This window comes from Syngnathus scovelli, chromosome 3 (assembly GCF_024217435.2).
Source record: "Syngnathus scovelli strain Florida chromosome 3, RoL_Ssco_1.2, whole genome shotgun sequence".
Taxonomy (NCBI): domain Eukaryota; kingdom Metazoa; phylum Chordata; class Actinopteri; order Syngnathiformes; family Syngnathidae; genus Syngnathus; species Syngnathus scovelli.
In genome coordinates this window covers 20,103,906-20,128,462 of record NC_090849.1, presented here as the reverse complement: position 1 = coordinate 20,128,462, position 24,557 = coordinate 20,103,906, and the positions used below count along the sequence as shown (strand labels likewise).

General features: G+C 44.3%; 2 protein-coding genes across 4 annotated transcripts; one reads left to right on the top strand and one right to left on the bottom strand.

Moving 5' to 3' along the window:
- Positions 1 to 409: 409 nt before the first annotated feature.
- Positions 410 to 14,542, bottom strand: prr16 (proline rich 16). 3 transcript variants are annotated; one of them, XM_068650190.1, is made up of 5 exons: positions 12,991 to 14,542; positions 12,392 to 12,472; positions 11,214 to 11,261; positions 9,182 to 10,243; positions 410 to 2,987 (listed from the first exon to the last, which is right to left on the bottom strand). In XM_068650190.1, the coding sequence occupies exons 1-4, from the start codon at positions 13,120 to 13,122 to the stop codon at positions 9,374 to 9,376; spliced, it is 1,131 nt and encodes a 376-aa protein (XP_068506291.1). In that variant the 5' UTR covers positions 13,123 to 14,542; the 3' UTR covers positions 410 to 2,987; positions 9,182 to 9,373. The 3 variants fall into 3 exon arrangements, with proteins under 3 accessions (XP_068506291.1, XP_049618540.1, XP_049618541.1); XM_049762583.2 differs by lacking the exon at positions 11,214 to 11,261; XM_049762584.2 differs by lacking the exons at positions 11,214 to 11,261; positions 12,392 to 12,472.
- Positions 14,543 to 14,556: 14 nt separating this feature from the next.
- hsd17b4 (hydroxysteroid (17-beta) dehydrogenase 4) lies at positions 14,557 to 24,508 on the top strand. The gene is made up of 25 exons (XM_049762575.2): positions 14,557 to 14,719; positions 15,158 to 15,211; positions 16,321 to 16,428; positions 16,893 to 16,952; positions 17,173 to 17,194; positions 17,274 to 17,320; positions 17,428 to 17,512; positions 17,915 to 18,102; positions 18,911 to 19,002; positions 19,090 to 19,114; positions 19,241 to 19,369; positions 20,734 to 20,831; positions 21,207 to 21,319; positions 21,388 to 21,511; positions 21,590 to 21,641; positions 21,722 to 21,793; positions 21,868 to 21,971; positions 22,075 to 22,140; positions 22,244 to 22,313; positions 22,518 to 22,624; positions 22,782 to 22,868; positions 22,939 to 23,022; positions 23,084 to 23,225; positions 23,310 to 23,437; positions 23,842 to 24,508. The coding sequence occupies exons 1-25, from the start codon at positions 14,668 to 14,670 to the stop codon at positions 23,929 to 23,931; spliced, it is 2,199 nt and encodes a 732-aa protein (XP_049618532.1). The 5' UTR covers positions 14,557 to 14,667; the 3' UTR covers positions 23,932 to 24,508.
- Positions 24,509 to 24,557: the final 49 nt, after the last annotated feature.

The window sequence follows — 24,557 nt, the reverse complement described above, 5'->3', positions numbered from 1 at the left end:
CCTAACCCTAAAAGTAAATTTATCCCAAGACAACATTCGGGCTGACGAATTAGAACTGTTGACATTCTAACCCGTTTAATCTCTCCAACCCTGACCTTCATTTTTTACGATGGCGCTCTGCCACAATGCGGCTGCTGACCGCGCATTCGTTCTATCTTCCAGAGAGAGACGATGGCCTTTCGCTCCGCGCGGCAACCCCGCCAGTCTCATCGCACTCATCTCCAATTAACTGCAACGGATGCCGATGCCATTTTTATTTCCCTTGAAAAAAGTTGCTTTGATTCACAGCGACGGTCGGGCAGATGCTCTCATTAACGTCGTTTTTCTTTTTTTTTCTTTTACTCCGAGGGATACAAATAAGAAAGTAGACGACTGCCAAGTGGCAATAAGAACATGGAGACCTCAAGTGTGACGTGTTTACATCTTATAATCTCTTTTCCATCCATTGGCAGACACATACAGCAAAAACATAACTTCATTGAGGAGATATTCCCGTTTTCTTTCAATTTGCTGGTTACAAATGTGGAGAAAAAAAAATCCGTAAATGCATATTTTACATTATTTTGCAACCTCACAACAGTCTTGCCAAGGACTTTTTTGTTCATTTCTTTATTCATATTATTTTGATTTGATTTTTATTGTTTAGCTGGACAGAGAAGCACATGATCGGACTCAACTAAGACAATACAGTGGAACCTCTAAAGTCAAACACAATTTGGTGGAACCCAGATTTGATTGGATTTTTCTCATCATTCGGTAATACGCATTTGCCTTTCCAGTCTGAGCTCGGCTCTCACAAGAGCAGACAAGGCTCTAGTGAAGGTTCTACCCCAGGTCGTCATGGTAACAAAAGCCAGAATTCACATTGACCCAGGAGTATACCAAACCTATATTGCTCTCTCTCTCTCTTTTTTATTTTTTTTTTTAGAAGAAATGTCACAAAAGAAGCCATGAAATGCCAAACGCAAATCCAGAGTGAATTGCTTGCTGAACTGAGAACTTGAGAGCCAGTGAGGTCTCACACGTTATACTATATATCAGTTCTAAATTTGTGAGCCTGGAGTCTCCCTATTTATGTCTCTAATGGCCGTGTTGCCCAGGGGTGGTCACAATAAGATTATTGTCATTGCTCAGCGTGTTGCTCAGCGTGGCTGCTGCTGAATGAGCGTCCTGCATACCAATCGGTTGTTTACCTGCCTGGTGGCACAACAGCTCATTAAGTGGCTACTCTTTCCTTGGAATGAGACACTTTTTGGAGGACAGGTGTCAGCTTGTAAGCAGACGTTGGCAATGCTGCTGAGTCTGGACCTGAAAAAGCTGCTCTGCTTTTAGCAAAGGATCTCCTTTACTAATACTTTGATGCAACACGGTGAAACACTGTATGATGTTTACCTAACACATGGCTTAACATCTAATTGCACAAATTTAATCCAAGCGTTAAAACACACATTTAACAAATTATGGGGAACAAAAAGACGCTTAATAATGATTAATATTCTTACTGAGGGGAAAAGTTCAAGATTGGATGCAGCAATGCATTCTGGTACAAAGGTACACAAAAAACAGCGCCCCCTGTTGGGGAGGGGGACGGTGGAGTCACCTCCAACAAACCAGAATTACTAAAAGCAATAAAAGAAAGTGACCCACATGTCCACAGTTAGGAAATCTCACTTAACAAAATGTTTTTCTTTTTGTGTCACTAGAATTGTATATCCTCCAAGAACGTCAAACTTTAGCCACCGGTCATTTCCGAGGAAGTCGGAACATCTACCATGTTGGTACCAAGGGACCGATAACATAAATGTAGTTCGTGAGAAATTCCCAAAACTTCGAGTGGGACCCAAACTCTCAATTGTACGACCTCGGGGACATTAGACTACAGAGGTTCGACTGCATTGAAACAATTGAGAAGGTACAATTTGTTGTCAAGTTGGCAGTGTGAGGGAGCAAGGAGACGTCAGAACAAGCCTTGCTGCAAACAAATGAGTCGGGAACGACGGCGTGGAAGGACAAGGTGAGCGCTCGCATTCACTCGCAGCACAACACATTGTCGCCTCGCACCATTGATATTCGTCGCGCTCGCTAGCACAAAGCGGCTCTGTCTGTAAAGCGTCTCTCGGTGATCACGCTTCGTTATCGACACTTCTCAGTCTGACACCATATCAAAAATATCCTCTATTCAAACGTTAAAAGTCTCTGTTAGACAAAAATATAGAGCCATACGGTATATCAAACATGCTCGTGTAAATTTGTATACAAAGGAATATTTGATGCAAATTAATATTTCCTCATCAATCCGTGTCCACATAGCGAAATGGATGATGATGATGATGATGATGATGAACACATTGCCCGTGAGAGACGGTGCATACCGACAGAACATCAATTTTACTTGGCTTCAGTCCAGCAGAGAACAGAGACTCTCGCAACAAACACACTCCAACTTCACAAAAAGTGAATTTCCACCTCTGCATGAGTCAACATCTTTCCGTTCGACAGTTTTCTAACGACCATTTATTTAATAGTTACTTTAACTGAGAAACTGAGGCAGATGCCAAGCCACTGTGCGGTCCCCACAAAGAATGTGAAATTGGAGAATACTGCCAAAAAATGTGCAATGACAGCCCATCACAATTAAATACATCATGTGAACCCCTTAGGATTGCATTTATTAGTTAATGTTATTAAATTTTTTATAGACATGTAATATTCAGTAAACATTTATGAAATATAAATTAAGTTTGTTTATACTGACTTTGTGAGGACTACAACAGCATTTCTTCTCATATTATTGTCTGCACAACCTCCCCATCCCCATTCCGCCGTTTCTGCATCAGAGTTCCTTTTTTTTTTTTCTTTTTAGGTGCTCAGAATCCAAAGCCTGGATTTATCTCCTGTTGGCAGAGAGCAGTCAAACAATAAGATAGATGCTTGGCTTCCACTCTCCAGCATCCTTTGCAGGTGCGGCTGTAGGGTCTCACAGGGACCTGCAAGGGAATGAAAGAGAGCAAAGGCATTAGAGGGAACACAGACGAGACCCACTTGACTGAGTGGTCCAGACGACAACTATTTGCACTGAGGGAAATGAAAGTATTGTGAGGCGTACACACACACACATGCGCACACCTTACACACCTTGAACATTAATAGCAGTGAACCATGTGGAGCATTTCTAACACACACACACAAAAAAAAGTATTTGTGAAAAGACAATCTATAACCCACGGCGCTCTTTAAATACCCTCTTTTGTCATCTTGTTGTGTCGCTTCAACAAGCACAAGATCATGTCTGGGAACACTGCTGAGGTGCAGCCGATGCCACAAACCTTTAACAATCCCCGACGGAGCACAAAAAATCTCAACGTAAAGTCTGTTTCAGAACATCTCAAGAGGGTTACACACACACATACACATTTTTTTTCCTCAAATAAAACTGTGGTTGTAAATATCTGCCATGGATCCGCCATGTGATAAGTGTTTTAAAGAAAGCCGCTAACCATTAGTGGCACTGTTAGAACGCTTTAAGCTATTTGAACAAAAATGGTGCATCAGCACATTTAGACAGACAATATAACATTACCTTTTGTATTCTTTAACCTCTGTAATAAAAGCTAATTGTACTGCAGGTTACACAGCCACAGGAATTTAGTGAAACCTTTTTTGCCTGGCTGGTGGCATAGTTGTTTAGTCATGATTATTAAATATTTTCTAGTCGCACGGAGGTTGGGGCTTTGAATCGAGTTGTTTATATCGAAGAAATGCAGTAGTTGTGGTTATGACGGTACACACGGGGCAAGGATGCACACTCATTGTCCAGCATCGTGTCCAGAATAAGTATCACTCAAGTGAGCCAGATTTCCTTTGCAAGTTAATGAACTTTCCACATCGTTTATGCCAACTTTCAGGCACACGAGACTTCAATTACTTAGCTTTGACCATTCCCTTCTAACGTTGTCTTTTTCAATCACGCCGCTAAAATGTGATAACATTTGAACAAGAGCTCTTGGCAGCGCATCGCCCAAGACGACGAGCAGGAGACACGGCGGCTAATTAATATTCGCTGGCCCGGCGTTTGTGCGTAGCTCACTCTCGACACCTTTATTGCACACTTTTATGGAGCGATATGCACTTGCCAGGTTGCAAAATGGGAGGAAAATAGACAAAGAGGCACCTCGAGCGCGAGGCTCCGTTTGACATTTATAAGACACGGCCGACAAATCAAACGTTACGCTGTGAAGCCGGTATTCATTTTACAACGATGTCAGAGCGGGAGCCTTATTGATTATGAACGGTGTCCAAGCCAAGAGGTCAGAGAAGCTTGGTAAACGTTGGGTGCTAAGCGCTCTGGTGCTCAACTGGCAATGCTTCTCCTTCTCATGGGGATTAATACTATTCTATAAACAAAAGCATGAATTGGCATGACTAAGATGATAAAGTCATTATTTCATTATGCAAGAAGCCTATTGATTTTGACGTAAAACAAAGGTCAAGTGCCAAAGCGGTCCGTGTTAGACGTCACCTGGTTATCAATCACTGTACACGATTCTTGTTTGAACATTTTGGGATGTTCAAAAAAAAATAAAATTCTCAAATGTTTATGTTAAAACAATTCTTAAAATCACCATAATGAAATTATTTATCCATATACAAGTAAGTTATTTTTCTTTTACACCAGTGTCAAACGGCCTTCTTCAAACGATCAGGAATGACGTCACAATGTCAACTCATACTTTTGGCTGTTATACCTAGTTACAAAGTTAGAAAATAAATACATTTTTCTGGATAATTTCGGATCAAGGCAAGGCAGAATTGGTCAGAGGTTGTACCGTACCTGCCCGTGTTTTTGTCCACTGCCTATCAAGCAATTTTCAAACCATTTTCCTCTCTTTGCGTCGCTGTGAGGACACAATGTTGGCTGCGCAGTGTTCTAGTTAATTACGGAAGCAGCAGGTACAATCATTTGCCCAATTAGCTTTTACACATCCTCGCTTCGCTCCATCGCAAAGTGAAAACACCGCCGTGTCATTTATCAGCGGACGCGTAATGAGCGAGAAGCTCCGCTTGTAATTTAAACTTATCGAGTGGAGGACACGCAAGACAAACAAGCGGCACGGGCGCTTGAAAGGCTGCCAAAGATGCAACGTGTACAGTATGGGAGACTCTCAGAGAATAAATAGTGAGCAGATTTGTTGGTGAGTGGGAGGCGTGCATGGTCAAGAGAGGGACTGGGACGTGAAGAAAGAGAGAGGTGGGCTCCGGAGAACTGTAGGGGGTAGGTCAGAATGGTTGACTCAGTCCCGAATCATGATGGAGGCGGTGAAGATCCACCTCCTCCTTTCCTGCCCATTCCAACTCTTTCCCAAAGCCAGGAGCTAACATGGAGACGGATCATCCTGAGTTTATGAGTGAGAGCTAAACTTTTTTCAGTCAGCTAAAGTCCAGTCATTAAACATCATTATCATGAGCGATTATCGTGAGTGTTGTCACCTTACGTACACCAACAAATGTTCAAATTTGTTCTGCGTCGGAAAAGAATATAATGCAAATATACATAGAGATGCGATATTGTTAAATAGGAGTTCTTGCGTTGATTTGACACTGCTGCAAAACTCATGAGCTGCATCAGACTCGGATGAAAGGCTTTAATTAAAGTTTCATCTAACTGAATAGTTGAACGTTACACCCGGCAACCCTGCACGCCCGCAGCAAATTCTGGTTAAAGCGGATGAGATTTGACAGATACATGAAGTTAAATTCACTTAGGTAGATTCTCTTGCGGTCTCTTGTGCTTGTGTACATACAGAATTAGCGATTTATTCTAAAACGTCATTACTGACAGCAGCGGTAGTAGCTCTACCGAGCACACGCACTAACGAAGATCAACAGAATTCTTCATTTCTGGTAATGTTGACCACCAAGGGTCCATCATCCAGGATGTCAGCACGTTGAGATGGACAAAAATGAATGGATGGAAGTCTTATTCAACTAATAACCAGAAAAATCAGGACACTCTGATGAAGGCGGAAGAAACCGCCGAAACATGTCAGGTGATGAACCTAAAACAACTTGTTTGACATAAAAGAAACCAGTGAAGTGATCAGACAAATCAGTCTTCCACCACTAAGCAATTGCATGAAAGTAGCTTCAATTACTATCGTCCTAATTTTATGTGTCCAAAAAGCAAAGCGTTGGGAGTCTCTGATGCAGATTTGTTGTTGTGAGTGCAGTCAATGAATGCACACGGAAACTGTTATTCTCTCACTTATGACTGTTACAAATGCGGCTAATTTATTAGCATAAAATGAGCGAAGTAGATGATGAGAGCCATCATCATCTCAATGACTAACTTGCACCTGTCTGTGTTAACAACACTCAACACACGTGCAGCCCCCGCCCCGCCCCGCCCCGCCGCCTTGTCTTCTTCCCCCTTGGCTCATTTCACACGGATGCATAATCCAAGAGGCTGGGATGTCACGCCTTGGATTTGGATTCATCAGTGAGCATGTCGAACTCAAAAAGGACAGCGCATGTCTAAACAGATAAAACACTAACTGAAGCGTTTAGATAAATATTTAGCACATGCCATCTGCCTTAATGGTATAAATAAAGCATTGAGACATGTGATCAAATTACAGAGAGGCCTGGTCCCGTCGGCATCCAATCACAGGGCACATTTAGACAACCAACCAATCACATTCAAAAGAAATGCATGCGCCTAATTTCCTATCAACTCTACATTTTAGTGTCTTCGATTAACATGTATGTTTTTTTTTTTTAAATGTAGGAGGAAGCCATAAAAATAGTTTACTTTCATGATTATGCAAGCCCCTTTCTGTTTACATGACGTTTTATATACTTTTTGAAACTTGGATGTCGGTCAGCATTACGGTATTCAACGTCAGAGGTTCCAAACTAAGCAGGCTGCTCTATTTACGTAACGTCACAGTGCAAATGTGCAACAAAAGGCCATTTCTGAGCAGACCTCGGCACACCAGAGGAGGCTGAACTGTACTGCCGGATCTGAGCAGATGGCGCCGTTGGACATTTTCCATCGTCGGTGGAAAAAAAACAGAAGCCTGATACGTCTTTGAAGTCCCGCACCTGTCTCATTTGGCAGCCGCCGTCGTCGCCTTGACCTTGAGTTCTCGTTTTGTGGAGGCGCTGAGAGCCACATGTGGAAACATCTGTCTGCCACCCAATGTCTACAGATGGAAGACGGCGGGAGTGACGGCTGACCCATAGGTGGGGTCCCTTCGCAAGATTTTTTTTTTTTATAAAAGGTGTCACTTCTTCACCACCTCTGCATCTGTTTCATTTCCTGATTCAGCAGTGTATTGAGAAACTAATATTACTTCAGACATGCTCACATATGGCCCCTCCCCCTCAAAATACACCCAATCCCATTTGTATTTTTGTAAACAAAGGCCCCGAGCGACTAATTGCAAAAATGTAAGTTTTCCATTTACAATGTTAATCTACGCGCTTCAGCGTTTGGTTTCAGATTTGTGGTTATTTCTCCGTGATGTAATAGTGTGCAAGAGTGCAAGTGTATCATATACACATCTATTAATAGACACAGATGCTAAACAACGTGGAGTAGTAGGTCAAATTCCTGGATGAGCTCAAGCCACACGGCGTCTCTGCCTTCAAATTCTAAGCAGTCCGGTTGTTTTGCCGTAATCATGCTGGCAGATGGACAAACAAGACAGCAGATGTGTGTGAACATTAACATGAAAATTGTTTATGTAACGCCTTGCCGGCCGCTCCTAAAAGCCACAGCATTTGCCCTACATTTCTGATTCTGTCATGGTTTACTTCAAATGTATTCCTTGTTTCAGATTAAAAAAAAAAAAAAAGTGCAGCGGATGTCGCTGAGTCGGAGTGGGGTGATGTCAGCGCAAAGGTCATGTGAGGCACTTTGCGTTATCTGCTGTAGACTAATGCAGCTAATTAAGGGCATCACCGCGAGGAAGGTGCTACTATTCTCAGCCCACTCCAGGGGATGCTGTCTCCCCAACTCGGCCCGCTGGACATGTGTCTTTCCACACCCGCACACGCGCTTTGGAAAGTCACATGCACACGGAGGTCACGGGCAAATCTGCAGCTCTATTAAACATTAAAGCTAATGCCAAGCTGTGATGTTACATCGGCTTAACGGGGGAAAGCGATGTTCTCTGAGATCTGATGATGACTGATTGTTTCAGACCTTTGCCAGGCAGGCGCCATTCGAGAGCAATTATCCTCAAACTTTACAGAATTGGAATTTGTTTATGTCAAATTTTTGCATATCCAATATCCAAAGCTAGATTACAGCATGGATGGGTGCACATTTCTTGTAAGAGCCAGATAGGGGCTCAATTTTCTACCAATCATCTTCAAACCGTATTTGCCGAGTCATCCATAGATTGCAGAGGTCGGTCCAAGGTAGAGTCGGCGGGTACACGTTGGCTTGTCAGAGCTCTGCGGGGACTCGAGTAAATTATCATCATAAGCGTTGTGAACGTCACCTAATGTCACAATGTCACAGAGGCAGCTGTCACTTCCTTCTTCAACGTTAGAATCAGGTTGGAAATAACAATCCACCACTTTGAACTTGCTATTATTGGATTGTGCAAAATGACGGTTGCATAACACTTCCTGGACAGATTTGGGTTTGGTGACATCTGAAGGCTGAACGACTTTGACAGTTGCTGATTAGCTGCATCTACCTATGGATTCCGTCGAGTCACTCTTATTAGTTATTTTTGTGTCCAGAGAAGATCCAGAATGCAAGGGAAGCAGATTTAAAGCATGAATTAATCAGTGTTTCTCCGACACAACTTCCCTAAACTCGTTAGTACCAGGAGTCTCCATACGGACACAGATGCAGTTTTAGCACAGTCGCTCCTAAAATATTAACGTCACTATATTCACTTGAATACCATCCATTCGTCTTCTTCTGAAACGCGGGTCAGCTGGAGTCTATTGCGTGCGCCTGACTTTTTGACTCAAGTCAGGAACTGCATGCATAAAGGCCCGAGCCGTTATTCAAAATCAGGACGGTACGTGCAAAGCACATCAATGGCCACAAATGAAGTCCCACAAAAGCAAATAAAAGTTCAGTGCAGCCAAACATGCATCAGTGCGCAGATGCAATTTCCTCTTTTGTTCCAAACACACGTTCGCAAGCACACAGACTCACCGCTCGGTCTAAATCTGCGTGCGTACGTCTCGGAATCCACGGCGATGCCACGTGCTTCTATTTCGCCTCCTCCGTCTGCCATTTTCCGGCCTGGCTGTTTGAATAATCCGAAAAATTGGAGCTGGCTAAGTGGAAAACACTATGAATGATTCAGGATCGTGTATGTCAGACAGGTCGCGGGGGGGCTTGTCGTCAAACCGTGGTTGTGGTCGATTTGCGTAGGATTGTTTTCTGGGGTTTGAGGGAACCCGGGTGGGGTGCTATGCAAGGCGGAGGGGGAGGAGCAGCGGCTTTGGGCGCAAAACCGCGGCTGAGCGAGAGGCCGCCGTTTTCCAGCATTCGTTCGTGAGGAAGAGGAGGAGGAGGAGGAGGAGGGGAGGAAGAGGAGCAAAAGTGCACAGGGCTGAGCCGCATCTCGCTCAGCTCCGACTGCAAGTGCAACTCTGAGTCATCCACGTCGTACTGCAGGTCACAGTCCGGACAGTAACCGTGGTACTGGACCTTCTCGCTGAAACGGACACGCTCGCGGGGCTCCCGGCCGGGGGCCTTGGGGCATTTGTTCTTTTCGTGGCGGAGAAGGGGCATCGGTCTGGGCAGTGTAGGAACCGGGCCGGACTCCGGGACACTGCCGTCGTTTGTAATGAAACACGACGTGGGTGAGAATAGATCACGGTTCGGCTTCAAGGAAAAAACGCCACCGTTCTTCAATAAGGCTCCGTTCGCCTTGGATACGTTCCCCGATAGCACCAATGTGGGATGAGGCAGATTTTTTCCGTTGTGATGCTCGGTTCTCACCGAGGTGAGTCTGGGTGGCGGCAAGGGCGGGAGCGCCTTCTTGTGAACGGTCAAAACCGCGGGAGGGAGGGCGAGGAGCGGGGAGACGGGGGCCGGCGCTATGAAGAGGCAGTCGTCCCTGTAGAGCTTCATCTTCTCCAGGCTGGACGCCGTGGTGGTGGCGGTGGAACTAGAGCTGGAGTTGAGCGTGTCTGTCTTGGAGCTATCCGTCAGGCCGTCCTCCTCCAGCTGCAGGTCGCACGTCAGCGTGTCGATATCGTGGACGACCTGGGCAACACATAACGAACGCAGAGGAAATTAAGCAGTCTGACAATTCTAACCCGTCTATTGAAAAGCTCCAAATTGCACATTGAAATGGCCGCAGTTTGATTGAGGAGGCTGATTCGGGAGATTAAAAATCAATTGAGATATCACTACACTGACACCCGCACCATGGGGAGGAAAAGAAATATCTCAGTAATTTATGGGGACAGCCGTGAGGTTGCCAGAGCTGCACCTGATTGATGGATTCCAACCATCCCATTCAACATCAAAGCAACAACGTCTGGCATGGAAATGTCATTTGTCAAAGGTGAAAGGACTTAAATCATGGAGTAATTCCAGATCTGGATCTCATTTTTAGCATCGATGGAACCATTACAAGAAAAATTTTCATTTCAGCGCAAGCGGTTTTGCCGTCGTTCAAATAGAATAAAATATCAGAGAGCGACTGTGCAAGTAATGACAACAAGATGATCAGTCTTGGTTATGTACATGGTGTGCCAAGGTGGAAGAGGACAGGAGAGAAATGCATTGGAGGAGAATTCAATGAACACCGCGAGAAGAAATCAGGCCAAGAATGGAGCCATTTACAAAGAGTGAATTATCCAGACAAATTCACTGCAGTAAACACAGAAGCAGCCTAGACCACATTGTTCGAGAAAAGGGGGAAAATATTCACGCGTGAGATATGCTATGGGCACAAATTCAACTCAACCGCACTTCAATTTTTGCCACTCAACAAGTGTGTCGGAACACAAAGCAGCAGAACGGCCATTCTATGCGGACGCAGTTTGTTAATAGGAGTTAAAATAACACAAACGCTGTTGTTGTTTTCTTTGTGATGCTTAAAAGTCGATTGCAGTCTACTGAGTGGAATCGATCAAGGTTTGAAGAGTGGCTTACATCAAAGTAAGACAAGCTTGCAGTCAGAGGAAGAAAAGCCAAGTAGGTTAGTCACATGACACCAACATAGCACCTCGATTTGTCTGCATTTCACTTCCACGGTCTGCTTTTTTTCTTCTTCCTGAGTTCAGTCAGGCATAGCAGAAGGCAGCGTATCGCCTTGAATAAAAAGGATTATTTCGGTGCCGGCACAGCAACATTATCAGCAGATTTTTGTTCATTTTTCGGGGGGTAAAACTCAAATCTTGATTTGGAACATAAGACGGGGAATCGATCTTTTGAGATAGGAACGGAAACACAGTGTGTTTAACGTCATCCGCTGATTGAAGGATGAAAGGGAGCACGGTGTTCTTCGGGAGCAACGAGTTCAGAAACATTTTTTCGAAGTCTTCGCTGTTAACGGGAGTCCCTTCAACCTTGCCGCTGAATTTTGTTACCGAGACAGGTGTGTACGTTTCAAAATGATCATAAAGCCCATCAGGGCAGCATGTTGGATCTTGTGGTTAAAACATCTGCTTCAGCCAACATAAAAAGCATGTTAGGATCACTGATGCTAAAAACCATCAAGGCAGGAGAAGGCAGCGGTTAAACTTCACATCCCTTCTCCTGGCTAGCTGCCATTTATTTTGAAAGAGCCACAATAGGTTTCAAAGTCAAGGCCCGGGGGCCAGATACGGCCCGCCACATCATTATATGTGGCCCGCGAAGACAAATTGTGAATCAACTTCATGTGTCAATTATAAAATTACAAAATGTCTTCACTTTAAAAAAAAACAAAACTGCAATTTTATCACCACTCATCTTTTTAAAATATTTGAACAATTTTTACGAGTCTGATTTGAAAACTAGTTATTCATCAGTTTGTTGTGTAGCCTATACTGTACAGACAAGGCATTGACAGTCATAATGGCACTCCAAAGGGAACTATGACCACGATGCAACTCGAGATAAAAATGAGTTTGACACCCCTGGTTTAGACCAACAAAAGGAGAAACAGCGTGAACACCCAAAAGGAGGATACTAATATGGATAAAGTAATGGAGCTTAACTCTCGCCTTGCGTCTAAAAGGGATAATTTGTTGGGACACGTGCAAGACGTGAGCGCAGTATCCCGGCGTGCAGCCGCTGCTGTAGGCCAGCCACCATGCTGGCCTGTGCCAAGCATCTGTGCAGGGTGCCTCCTCAGAGCGAGGCTCGCATCCAGCACCCCGTCGAACAGATACGAGCATTTCAAATGGATTATAGGCCAACCCTGGCATTGATAGCAACGGCCCCTCGAGGCATCTTTTCAGCTCGCGTGGTGTCCGAACAAATGATCCTCTGCACAATTTCCTGCGAGCAACAAAGGGGGGAAGGGGGGGGGGGGGGGATGAGGGGCGAAACGGAGGGAGAAAGAAAAGAACATCAGACGCACAAAACAACAAAAGATTGATTGCTGCGCCTTTGCGCTCCTATTTATCGCCAATGCCTGGTGGGGAACATGGAGAAAACAGTAAAAAGTTGCAGGACATAAAAGCACAAGTTGCTCTTGAACACGTCTCTGAGGCTTCTCCTCAAGTAGGAGAGTCGGCAGGTGGTCCAGGACTGGGATGGGGTGATGAAACGAGATGTAAAAACCATTATAAACTAATGCAGTCTTCCATTCCTCAAAGCCTGCATATGTGTGAAAGACATGGGGGGGGCTTCACACCTCCTCCTGTGCCACATGTTTTTCAGAGCAGTGGGAGGAGCGAGAAGCTGGAAGTGTACGTGTGTCAGAAGGGGTTGACATTACCAGCATCCATTAAAAACACACGTGATAATGAGTGATCCCCGTGTGTGCGTGCGTGTGTGTGTATATGCGTGTTTACCTCTTTGAGCTCCTTGGCTACATCCTTGAGGTCGCCCAGGATGGTTTCCAAATTGTCCACGATGGTCTTGATCTCCTTCTTGACTTGCACTTTGGACACTGCTCCCTCTGCGCCGTCGGGTGTCCCGGACATGCTTGACACTTTACGGCCGGCCTATTTCCACCAGCGTGTCCACCAGTGAAATCGTCTGCACGCCGCGCCGAGGACACTTTTTAGCCATGTCCACCCTCCCGTGTTGTTTTCTTCCACTCGTGCGACTACATCGCAGCCAGCCCGGGCAGGACGCTGTGGCTGCCAGGCGGCGAGCTAACGCCGTCTACCACCGCGCATGCGCACTGGCGTGTGACAGCAGCCGCTTAAGTGTAAATATTGTGTCATAATGTCCATGACAGTGTTGGTTATTTCTATTGTTTCCTTTTCCTTACATGAACAGTAACAGCAAGACAGATGTCCACGATGAGCTTTTTCTGCCAAAAAGCGCCAAATTCAACATTTTGTTGACAAGAATGTGTTCGTTTAGAAAAATAATAAAGATATCAAGAAGAAAAGCAGACGTAGCGCAGGAAGTTGGCCGCATAGAAGAGTCAAGCCCGTTTGTTAATTCTCCACAACCGTCGATTATTTTCGTCATCATCACACGCCCTTCTTTCATGTTTGTCGTTGGCAAAATTTTCCCCGGACAATGCTTGAGGGCACTCCAGCCATGTTTCGCCGAGCCAGCCCGCTCCGTGTCATCGTGTTTCCATTGCGGCTTCCTTGGAGAGTGTGAGGCGCCCGAGAGAGGAAGATGCTCTGCTTGCTCCTCTCTCCCTCCTCCTCCCCTCCTTCTTCTACCTCCTATCTCTCGCTTGAATTACCGTCCAGTAGTAGTCACTAACCGATGAATAAAACAAATGCAGTAAATTCCTAACATTTGCGCGGTCCCATTGCCTAAAGCAAAGAAATAAACAAGACACACCCTTCTTCAAATGTCATGTTTTGTGACATTAAAAATGACACATATATAGATCATTTTAAAACGTTTCCAATTTCTGTGACCCATAACGCTCAGCGGAAAAATATACAATTAAAACTAGAGATAAAGATAAAACTTTGTGTGTCTTGACGTGTGAAGAAATTGACAATAAAGCAGACTTTGACTTTGAAAAGGCGAACTTGAGATCTCTCAAATGCATATCGGTAAATGTAATGTTTAGATGTAAACAAAGTTTACCATAATTCGTGGGAGATCCGGCCTGCCACATTTTGTGGTCAGGCAAAAGGTTGTTTTCAATTACAAGTAAAACCCACTTAAACAACATTTTGACTTAATCGCCATAGTAAATTCTTTTGAAAACAAAAAACAAAACACATGACATTATTCTCGTAAGATTACGGCACTTGACACAATATTTGTTGTACTATTCTTTTAAATTAGATTTTATATTTCCCTATAAAATAGGCAATCTTGTAATTCCCACGGGATTTTAGGGACATGAAATTTATGTTAGTTGACATTCGGATTGTGAGGGAGTCCCGTCAGTGACGTACGGAAAGGGTTAATACGTTCTCATTTCTGATTGGTCCTCGCAGGGATCGTCCTTCCCTTTGCGGAAGTAGAAGTTGTGAAAGTTCACCCTGCTTGGAAAAGAACACAAGTGGCAAGCAGTCCAGCTCAACAATCACAGCCCAAGCGCAATGTCTTTGTCATTTGAAGGAAGAGTTGTGCTCGTCACCGGTGCCGGAGGAGGTAAAATGACTTTGGAAACAGTATCGTTTTTGCATAATAGCGCGACTGTCATCGACGCTCAGTTCCAAGTGGTTAGCTTTGGAATGCTAAACAGCTGATCGGGGTGATTATAATAACAACGTTATTATTCCATAAGCAAGTATTTGTCTTGACGAAAGTATCTATCGTAATATGCTGCTGCAACCGTACACATGCTCACACGTAAACACACTCATATGAGGGATTGCAGCAGTGGAATTAATAAAGCACGATTTTGTAGAGATTACAGTACTACACTAGAGACATGACATTTGCTTCCAGTCGGCCACCGGGATCAAAGTACAGCAAATCCGCGAGTGTGAAAGGGCACATGCAGCAATATTAACGCAAACCGACAATGTGGCTTGTGTGTTTGTTCTGGTTAAAAAACGCAATTAAACTCATTTTACCTGTGCGCAGGTCTTGGGAAGGAATATGCACTGGCCTTTGCTGAAAGAGGAGCCTCTGTTGTAGGTAAATATAAACTCTGCTCTCATCTCCTTTAATTCAAAAGGTTTAGGGGAATTTACTGTTTACACATTGAAAAATAAAACCTGAGGAAATACACAATTAGCCTAGGTAGTTTTAGTGAGTGGCAAGGGGGGGGCACCTGCCATGTCCACAAAATGCCCAAGGGGTTGCAATAAATCACTCAATTTGAAATTTTATTATCAATGTTCCTGCGATCTATATAGTGTGTAGAAATCTATTAATAATCTAATGTAGTTAGTGGTCCACTTAGCATTAGCACTCCATTTGACATTTTATTATCAATGTTCCTGATATATATTTTTTTATATTGTGCAGAAATCTTTCTATAATCTAATGGAGTTAGTGCTCTACTTAGCCATGTCATGTGACATGCATCACAATTGCCATGGGATGCAGATAATTCAACTTAAAATTTAAATGTTCATGCATGTGTGTGGGGGGATATCATCTATCCTCTGCCCTCCCAAGCGAACCTACTGCCACCCCTCTGCGAGCCCATGTAAAGCTGTCTAGCTCAAACACTGAATCCCAGAATAAGGTCACCATATTGCGAGGAAAAAAACATCATGTTACTAGAAAAGTTTTAATATTACAAGAATCTGGTTATAAAATAACAGAAAAAGATGTCTTTAGACTGAAGAATGTTTCATCGCAGTACTTAACTAGATACACGGCGTGTACCATTCACAGTGGAGAGGTGTGTGTGTGTGATAGCGTATTACAATTTTTTTTTTATTTCAACAGGGGTGTGCAGACTGTTTCTGTATATGAACTCAGCAGGACTTTCTGCTTCGTCGTGTGAAGCAACATCGTTTTGCACGGTTCATGGCTAAGCTCCACTTGCGATCTTATGGCGCATCCTCGGCTTTAAGTGGATCAAACGGTGTCACGTTCCAGTGCATTGTATTGATTGACACGGTGATTTAAACGCAAGGCTTAGCCGTAAACATCTTCAACAGTGGCCGCTATCTACCATGAAGTCGCCCTTGAACTGTGTGACGAGGCTTAGCGAAACGCTCCTAATCACCGGCGGAAAACTGCACTCATCGCCCATTTATTGCTAATCTTTTCCTCCTCTCACTACATTCAAGTGAATGACCTTGGGGCAGACACCAAAGGGGGCGGAAAGAGTTCTGCGGCTGCCGATAAGGTTGTGGACGAGATAAAAGCTAAGGGAGGAAAAGCAGTGGCCAACTACGGTGAGAAGTTTTTGGAGTGGACTCCATCTTGTCTTCTTCCTGCCTTCTCTTCTGCCACTATCTCATGACACACAGATTGTATCTCCCTATTTCTACCTTTTATTTTTACCATAGACAAATTGGAATTGGATGAATCCATTACAGGGTCAACTGTTCTCATATTAGCATCATTTCCTATCAGGAAAAAATAGTTTTGGATGAACAAAATGGAGGTCAACTAGCACTAGTTGACACTGTAATGAAAGACGGTTATTTTGCGTGGATATAATTCAAATGTATCATTTGAACCAATCGAAATGATGCATTGCAATCAATAATAGTGGCTATCGGAGTAGGTTAGGTAATTGGATTTCCCTCGTTTGTTGTGTATTCCTTTCATGAGCGTATTATTGTAACTGTCAGTTTTAATAGAAAATCACTCAGCTGGTTTTAAAGCTCCCCATCTCGATCTTGCACGCTCACAGACTCTGTGGAAGACGGAGAGAAGCTCGTTCAAGCGGCGCTGGATGCGTTTGGAAGAATAGGTGAGTTGCTGATCGATAAGTCACATAACATGAATCATGGCTATCCTACTTTTTGGGCTGAGTAAGTCCGTTCCAGAGCTGTGCTTGGTTCACTACGGGCGAGCGAACTTACTCGCTCACGGCTAGCGGGATAGAGTTGTTGTTAATGTTTTTGTTTACAGCTCTCACAGCCCTCGCTTGTGTACCTACAAAATCTCATATCAAATATCTTGTTTTTCAGATATTGTCGTAAACAATGCCGGGTAAGTCATTTTATGGTGGGAAAACAACTCTTCCATCACTGTCCGCCGCCGTTTACAAGGCTTTTTCTCTTTTTGGAAGGATCCTTCGTGACCGCTCATTCGTCAGGACAAGCGATTTGGATTGGGGTAAGGTCGTGAAATGAAAAAATGGAAGGACTACTCGGACTTTCCTCTTGCCTTCGAAATATTTGAATGGCGTTTGTCTCTCATGACAACTTTCAAATTGTTCCCAGACCTCATTCACAGGGTTCACCTGCGAGGCTCTTTTTTGGTGACCCGTGCCGCCTGGAACCACATGAAGGAGCAAAAGTTTGGCAGGTAAGTCATGCTTGCATGTTTTGGTGGCCTTCTTTGCGGAAAGACAGACCGGAAGCCCGTCGAGCGCCTCGGGTAGTCAAACGTAAGTCAGCCGTTTGATGCTCCTGAATATGATGAGCTCAGTTGGCGTCACGGTCTTACGAGAAAAAAAAAACGAATCTGCATAAAGGGCTCAGACAGCACATTAGATATGGATATGCAAATTTGAGCATGAAAAACAACCAAATGTGTTAATTTGGCTACGCTGCTTTTAGGATTGACCTGGATTATATGAATTGTCCTTTGATTTGTGTTAAAAAAAAAATAAAATCAAGAGGTCTTGAACAATTTGACCTTGCATCCCTCGTCCATCCTGACGTGACTCCTACGTGACGGCTGCCATTATGCATTAACGCCACCTAGAATCATCATGACGGCTTCAGCCGCGGGCATCTACGGCAACTTTGGCCAAGCCAACTACAGCGCCGCCAAGCTGGGCCTGCTGGGCCTGTCCAACACGCTGGCCATCGAGGGACGCAAATACAACATCCACTGCAACACCATCGCTCCCGTTGCCGGCTCACGCCTCACCGAGACGGTCATGCCCCCGGGTAAGGAGAAAGAAGGTCGACTTGGAATTGGAGGAGAAAAATACTTAATATGGCCGTCATATATTTGTAATGGCCAAAGTTTGAGGACATCTAGTTCTTTCCCCCCCCCCCATCATTTCTTACTGGGGGGAAATTAATTAGAAGTTTCATTTGAGCTGGCTGAGCTGCTCCATTAATATAAAACGGTGACCCATGGTCACCATGGTAACAAGAGAGATATATCTCTTCTTATTGCAAGGCAGCATAGCCATGAAGTGAACTACTTTTAGGTACAGCTATTGCATGTTGATATGAATCTGCTTTTAAAATCAACAATTCCACATTTATATATTGCCCTTGCAGTTGCTTGGACTTAATCATAGTATGCTGGGTTCGAGCCATATCAGCTTTTATAAAGTCCTCTCAGGGCTGTACGAAATCTATCGACGCATATTTTAAGCATGTCAATCAATTTTAAAAGGATTTCAATGAATCGTTACATCTCTCAATAGTATATTTAAATACGTATACTTTTTATAAATTAAACCGAATTAAAAATGAGAGCTCCGATTTATTTATTTTTAGCTGGGACCACTGATAGAGATGACACATACCCTTTCACAACAGTTACCATTTTTTTTTTTTTGTTCTGGCGGGGTTGTGCATGACTAACTAAAACGATTCCAATGATAATGTAGCTCGACAACTTGCTGCTATTTCTGTGCACTGCTCTGCCCTAAAATGTGTTGTTAGCAGCGCAGTGAAGTGATCCCAGCAGATGCGCCTTGAAACCAGTCTGTGGTTTTGTCCGCCTGTTTGTTTTATTTAGATCTGGTGGCGGCGCTAAAGCCGGAGTACGTGGCCCCCATGGTGCTGTGGCTCTGTCACGAACAATGCCAAGAAAATGGAGGACTCTTTGAGGTATTGCAGCGAGGTCTCACTCCCACCCGTACTGAAAGATGCCACCAACCTGTTCTAATGTTTCTATGATGATTCATCTGCATGCAGGTTGGCGCGGGCTGGATTGGCAAATGTGAGTCTTTTTCTTTTTAGTCCTGTCTCTATGCATCTGTTATTAGCTAGCCCAGAGCACCACCACCACCACCAGATTTGCGCTTGCTGGCATTTAAAAATGACCTCCTACTATGTGTGCGTTCAGTGCGCTGGGAGCGAACTCAGGGCTGCATCACCAGACAGAGCAACCAGCCCATGACACCCGAAGCTGTCAGGGACCAGTGGGACAAAGTTTGTGATTTTACAGACGCAATCAAGCCCACCTCAATACAAGGTCAGTTGTTCTCTGGCACGAGTGACAGACGCTGGAAGGTTGTAAGTTCAACCGTGGCGCAAATAAACAAAAGTAGCGCCACGCTAGGATCAGGATTCTGCCTGTGTTCAAGGGAGGTACACATTTCTGGGACAGGAGTGGAAGTTGAACTTTTGGCACCCACTCCTGAAAGTATTAAATCACACCAGGCGCTGGGGCTGAGGTCAACCAATTATTTCCCGATGGCGGTTCACTGTGTGAAAACGCATCACTGGGTTAAATATACAAGGCGTAAACGGATAACGGCTGCAGTGTGAGGTCTCTGTCTAAGAGGTTACTATTCTCAATTTGTATTGTGACAAATTTCTGACAATTTGGTCTCAAGGTTGGAAAGTCTCATTTACTAACTTCACCACTTGATAAAACATCTCCCCAATCACATGCAGGGCTAATGTAAGATTCTAGTTAAGGTCCGAGAGGCGGGCGAACAAAACATGAGTGTCTTTGCATCGCTGAGGCAACAATGCAATAAAATGCTTGATAGGAAAGTAGTAATTACTATTTATGGCGTTTGTGTAGCATAACACCAAAACCCAAACCACTCATCTGTATTCCTCCCGAGTTTGCCTTCAGTAGAGTGAGGCCATCTGTTGTTAGAGGTCAAGAAAAGTGGAGAGGAAAACAAGTGGAGGTGAGGAGTGTTTCAAAGTGAGTCACGCATAATCATTGTTGTAATTATCATTTAGCGTTACTTCTCTCCGCCTCCTCCATCCCTCCCAGTGGCGTCGAAGCGCACGGGGGTGGCAGCCCCCGACGGGAGCTAGCCGCTCTCATTAGCTCGGCTTTGCGCTGCCTCCTCATTTGTAGCTTATTACCGAATCTTGTTGCTATAACTACCTGCCAATAGACTCTTATTTATAAGATTTTTATCAGCCCTGGAGCTGTTTCTTTTGTTTGCTCACCTAGTAGCTCTGAAATGCTTCATCATTACATGGAGGAAAAAAAAAAAAAAAGACTATCACACCTTAATTTAAGAAATGTTGGAATTCATGCAAATTATTTTTTACTCCCATAAGACAATAATAATAATTAGTTACATTTTGTGTGCAGTGCATTTAATTTGTATTCAATTATTACATTAATCTCTTATATTCATGTGCAGTGTTAATCTGCCCTGTTTTATGTTATTTGTTTATTTATTATTCATCACTCTTATATATTTATTGTTTGTGCCTTCTTGTTTTTTTGTGTGTGTTGTTTACTTGTATGTATATTGTGTACTATGTCTTGTCACCGTGGGATAGTGGGAACGTAATTTCGATTTCCTTGTGTGTCTTGGCATGTGCAGAAATTGACAATAAAGCTTTTCTCTCACCTGTTTACAGAATCTCTTCAGTCCATTGTGAACGTCCTGTCCAAAGTGGAATCGGGGGTTACCGCCAGTCCGACCTCTGCGGTATCCTCTGCTGCTGGCATCAACCCTGTGAGTGCAAGACGCAAATAACCAAATATTAGCGTCAATACTAACTTTCCCGATCAATTGTACAAACTTAGAGAAGTGGCGTGCGTGCGTGTGTGTGGCCATGCACATTAATATTAGATTAGTGGGGTCCAATATTTAACACATGGTAGAAAGGCAGCACAATTAAAAAATGTCTCGGTCAGTGCTTTGGAGCGCTCCTCATGCGGCTGCTGATCGCATCCGTCGACCTGAAGAAAAAGCCCAGACGACGGCCATCGATAAGACTAACGAAGAAGCATTTGGCATGAAGCCTCATTTGATAATTACTTGAGTGTGAAGGTGCCGAAAGACGGGCAGAACTGAGCATCTAATGAGAGCCTCTTTTCTTTGTGTTAGACTGCAGTAGTGGGACAAAAACTTCCCGTGACCACGTTTGACTTCACGCACACGCAGTGCATCCTGTACGCGCTTGGCGTGGGCATGTCCACCAAAGACCCCGACCACCTCAGGTGTGTGATTACCGCTACTAAAATGAGACCTTCGACGGAACATTGCACCACCTGATTGTTTTTGCCAGGTTCTTGTACGAAGGCCATCCGGACTTTGGCTGCCTCCCGACCTTCGGGGTTATTCCTTCCCAGGCGAGCATGATGGACGGTGGCCTGAGCTCTTTGCCAGGACTCAATATTGACTTGACACAGGTGGGGGGAAAAAACGCATAATGTTAGCTGAAGAATCACAGAATTAAATATTTAAAGTACATGTTTGTCACGCATCAGGTGTTACATGGCGAGCAATATTTGGAGCTCTACAAACCTCTTCCCACTTCTGGTATGAAACACTCAACAGAGCCTGACCCTCCAAAAAGGTCAAATCTTTTATATCACTTTTTTGCTCCTCCCCTGGTTAAGGACAACTGACCTCAGAGGCCACCGTAGCAGACGTGCTGGACAAAGGCTCCGGGGCGGTCATCCTCTTGGACGGTGAGTGAGTCCTCCGCTATTGTGACCCTCCCAACTGTCCCCCCCGACTCAAAGTCCTTCCCTTCCTCGCTCAGTCAACACATACAGCGGCGGCGAGCTGCTCTGCTTCAACCAGTGGTCCGTGTTTGTGGTCGGCGCCGGAGGCTTTGGAGGCAAAAGAACATCGGAGAAAGCGAAAGTGTGTTGAAATTTTTGTGTTTTTTTTTTTTTTTTTTACGACAATGCAATAAGACATGAGGAATATTAATGGGGCTTCCCGCTGTGTCGGATAAACCCTGCAGCCTCTTGCGCCGCCGCCTCAACGTGCCCCAGACGTCGTGCTGGTTGATTCCACCACTAACGACCAGGTGAAAAAGAAGCAAATCAAATGTGAAAAGAATGATTCCCAGGCCTCGCTATTGTAGATGTCGTCTGTATTATGATTTATGATTCTCATCTCTGTCCCCCTAGGCGGCCTTGTACCGTCTGAGTGGGGACTGGAACCCCCTCCACATTGACCCCAGCTTTGCTGCCATGGGGGGTAAGACTTGAATTGTATTGACATGACAGTTGCCAGTCCCCAACATGTCTATGACACGCTTTTGGTCAAAATATACTAAAGACTAGGAATTATATTAGACTTGACACACCCTTTTTTTTGTCTTGCTGAAATTAGCTGGTATTGAGTGTACACCACCACCACCACAAATATTTCATATAATATAAACGCCTTTTTTTCGCTTAGGTTTTCAGTCACCCATCCTGCACGGTTTGTGCTCATTCGGCTTTGCGGCAAGACATGTCCTCAAGCAGTTTGCTAGCAACGACCCCTCCAGATTCAAGGCCATCAAGGTTTGTTGGATTAACTCGCAACGCTTTTGCTAGAGTTCAATTTTGGTGGCAGTAACTAAGGCCATGGGATCACAGTGTAAAAATTGCACGTTTTGTTATCAAGTGGTCAAATTCCTCCCTTACCGTTTTGAAAGCTTGGTTGTGTGGCTTCCCGCAGGTCCGCTTTGTGAAGCCGGTGATACCCGGTCAGTCTCTGCAGACGGAAATGTGGAAGGAAGGCAGTCGAGTCCACATTCAGTGTAAAGTCAGTATGGTTTGCTCCAATCCAAACACTTTGTCATTCAGCTTCTTACCTGCTTTTTGGTCTCTTCCAGGTCAAGGAGACAGGCGCCACGGTGCTTGCGGGCGCTTATGTCGATTTACACGAATTGGCTGAGACGTCTCCCGGTCTTCCTCAGGTGGGTACCTGTGAATCTCACACAAGGAGGTCGCAACTTTAAAGATCTCTGGATGGCGTAGGCGGGGGCAGGCCTCCAGAGCGAGCTGGTGTTCGCAGAGATTGGCCGCCGCATCCAAGAGTCTGGCAGCGAGCTGGTTAAGAAAGTCAACGCCGTCTTCGGCTGGGAGATCACCAAAGACGGCAAGAATGTCGCGGAGTGGAGTGAGCGCATTTACGCACCACAGCCGGTTGTAATGAAGTGCTTTAAACACATCGGATTTGTAAACAGTAGCTCTTGTTTGCCAGCGATTGATTTGAAGAACGGGAGCGGCGCGCTACATCGAGGCACCTACAGCGGGAAAACGGACGTGACTTTCACGGCATCAGATGACAACTTCATGGCGATAGTGCAAGACAAACTCAACCCTCAGAAGGTAGGAATGAATTTTCTTATTTTTTCTAAAAACAGTGATGTATCGAGATTTATTGGGGTGTCAGAACAAATTGCCAAATGCTGAAAAACCAATTCCATTCAACACGTCAAATAATGAGCCATTCGAGAGGCTTTTTCAAGACCAAAGCTCTCACAGGTAATCAATGGACGTCATTTGATATCGCTGCAGCATTTCATCTGTTACAGGCGAGCACCGAATTTATAACCTGGTCACGACGTTTCATATTGATCCCCGTGTTTTTTTTTTTTTTTCCTTCCAAAAGATCAACCCAGAGAAAGAGCCAGTGGATTTTTGTTAAGGATAGCCGCGGCCTCGTTAAAGACAGTTTGTCTAAATATTTTGAGATTTGCGGAATGAAACATTTCTTTTTCTCCACGGTATAGGCATTTTTCTCTGGCAAGCTCAAGATTCGTGGAAACGTCATGCTCGGTCAGAAGCTGGAAGTCATCCTGAAAGATCACGCTAGGCTGTGAACGCCTCTGACAAAAGCCAACCCACCCAGGGGGAGGGGGAGCGGGGGCGTTCCATATACCTCGTTCGTCAACACCATCCACAGGCTGCGGCAGAATTTATTGTAACCTACCATTACAATCTAAATTCAAAACATTAATGGAACTGTTATAAAAATGCTCATAATATTAATAAATCTGTTCTTGAATTATATGGTCCTCTGAGGACTTAATGAAATGATTCCCCATCTCTTATGTAAGCTTATTTCCTGAAGGTGGTTGCCTAGTTAAAATAACAATGGTGTGTTATCGGAGATCCAAATCAATTAAGTCAGAAAATCAGTGTAATTGAACGAGTTATTCCATTTGAATGGATCCACACTGACTCTTCGACCTTGACGCGCCATTAAAATGTCACGTATTGATTCCCAAACAGATTTTTCTTTCTCTGGTAGCACTAAACACTGACAGAAATGGATTCGGGTAAGTGATATTGAAAGCAACTTAACAAACTAAATGTTTCTACAAATGTGATGTTTTCTCTTCTAATCAATGCTAATGTGGACATTTAATATTGTTTGCTAATAAAGCCTTAAGATTATTCTGTTGTCATTTTGTCATGAATATAATTATTAATATTGTGAATGGGC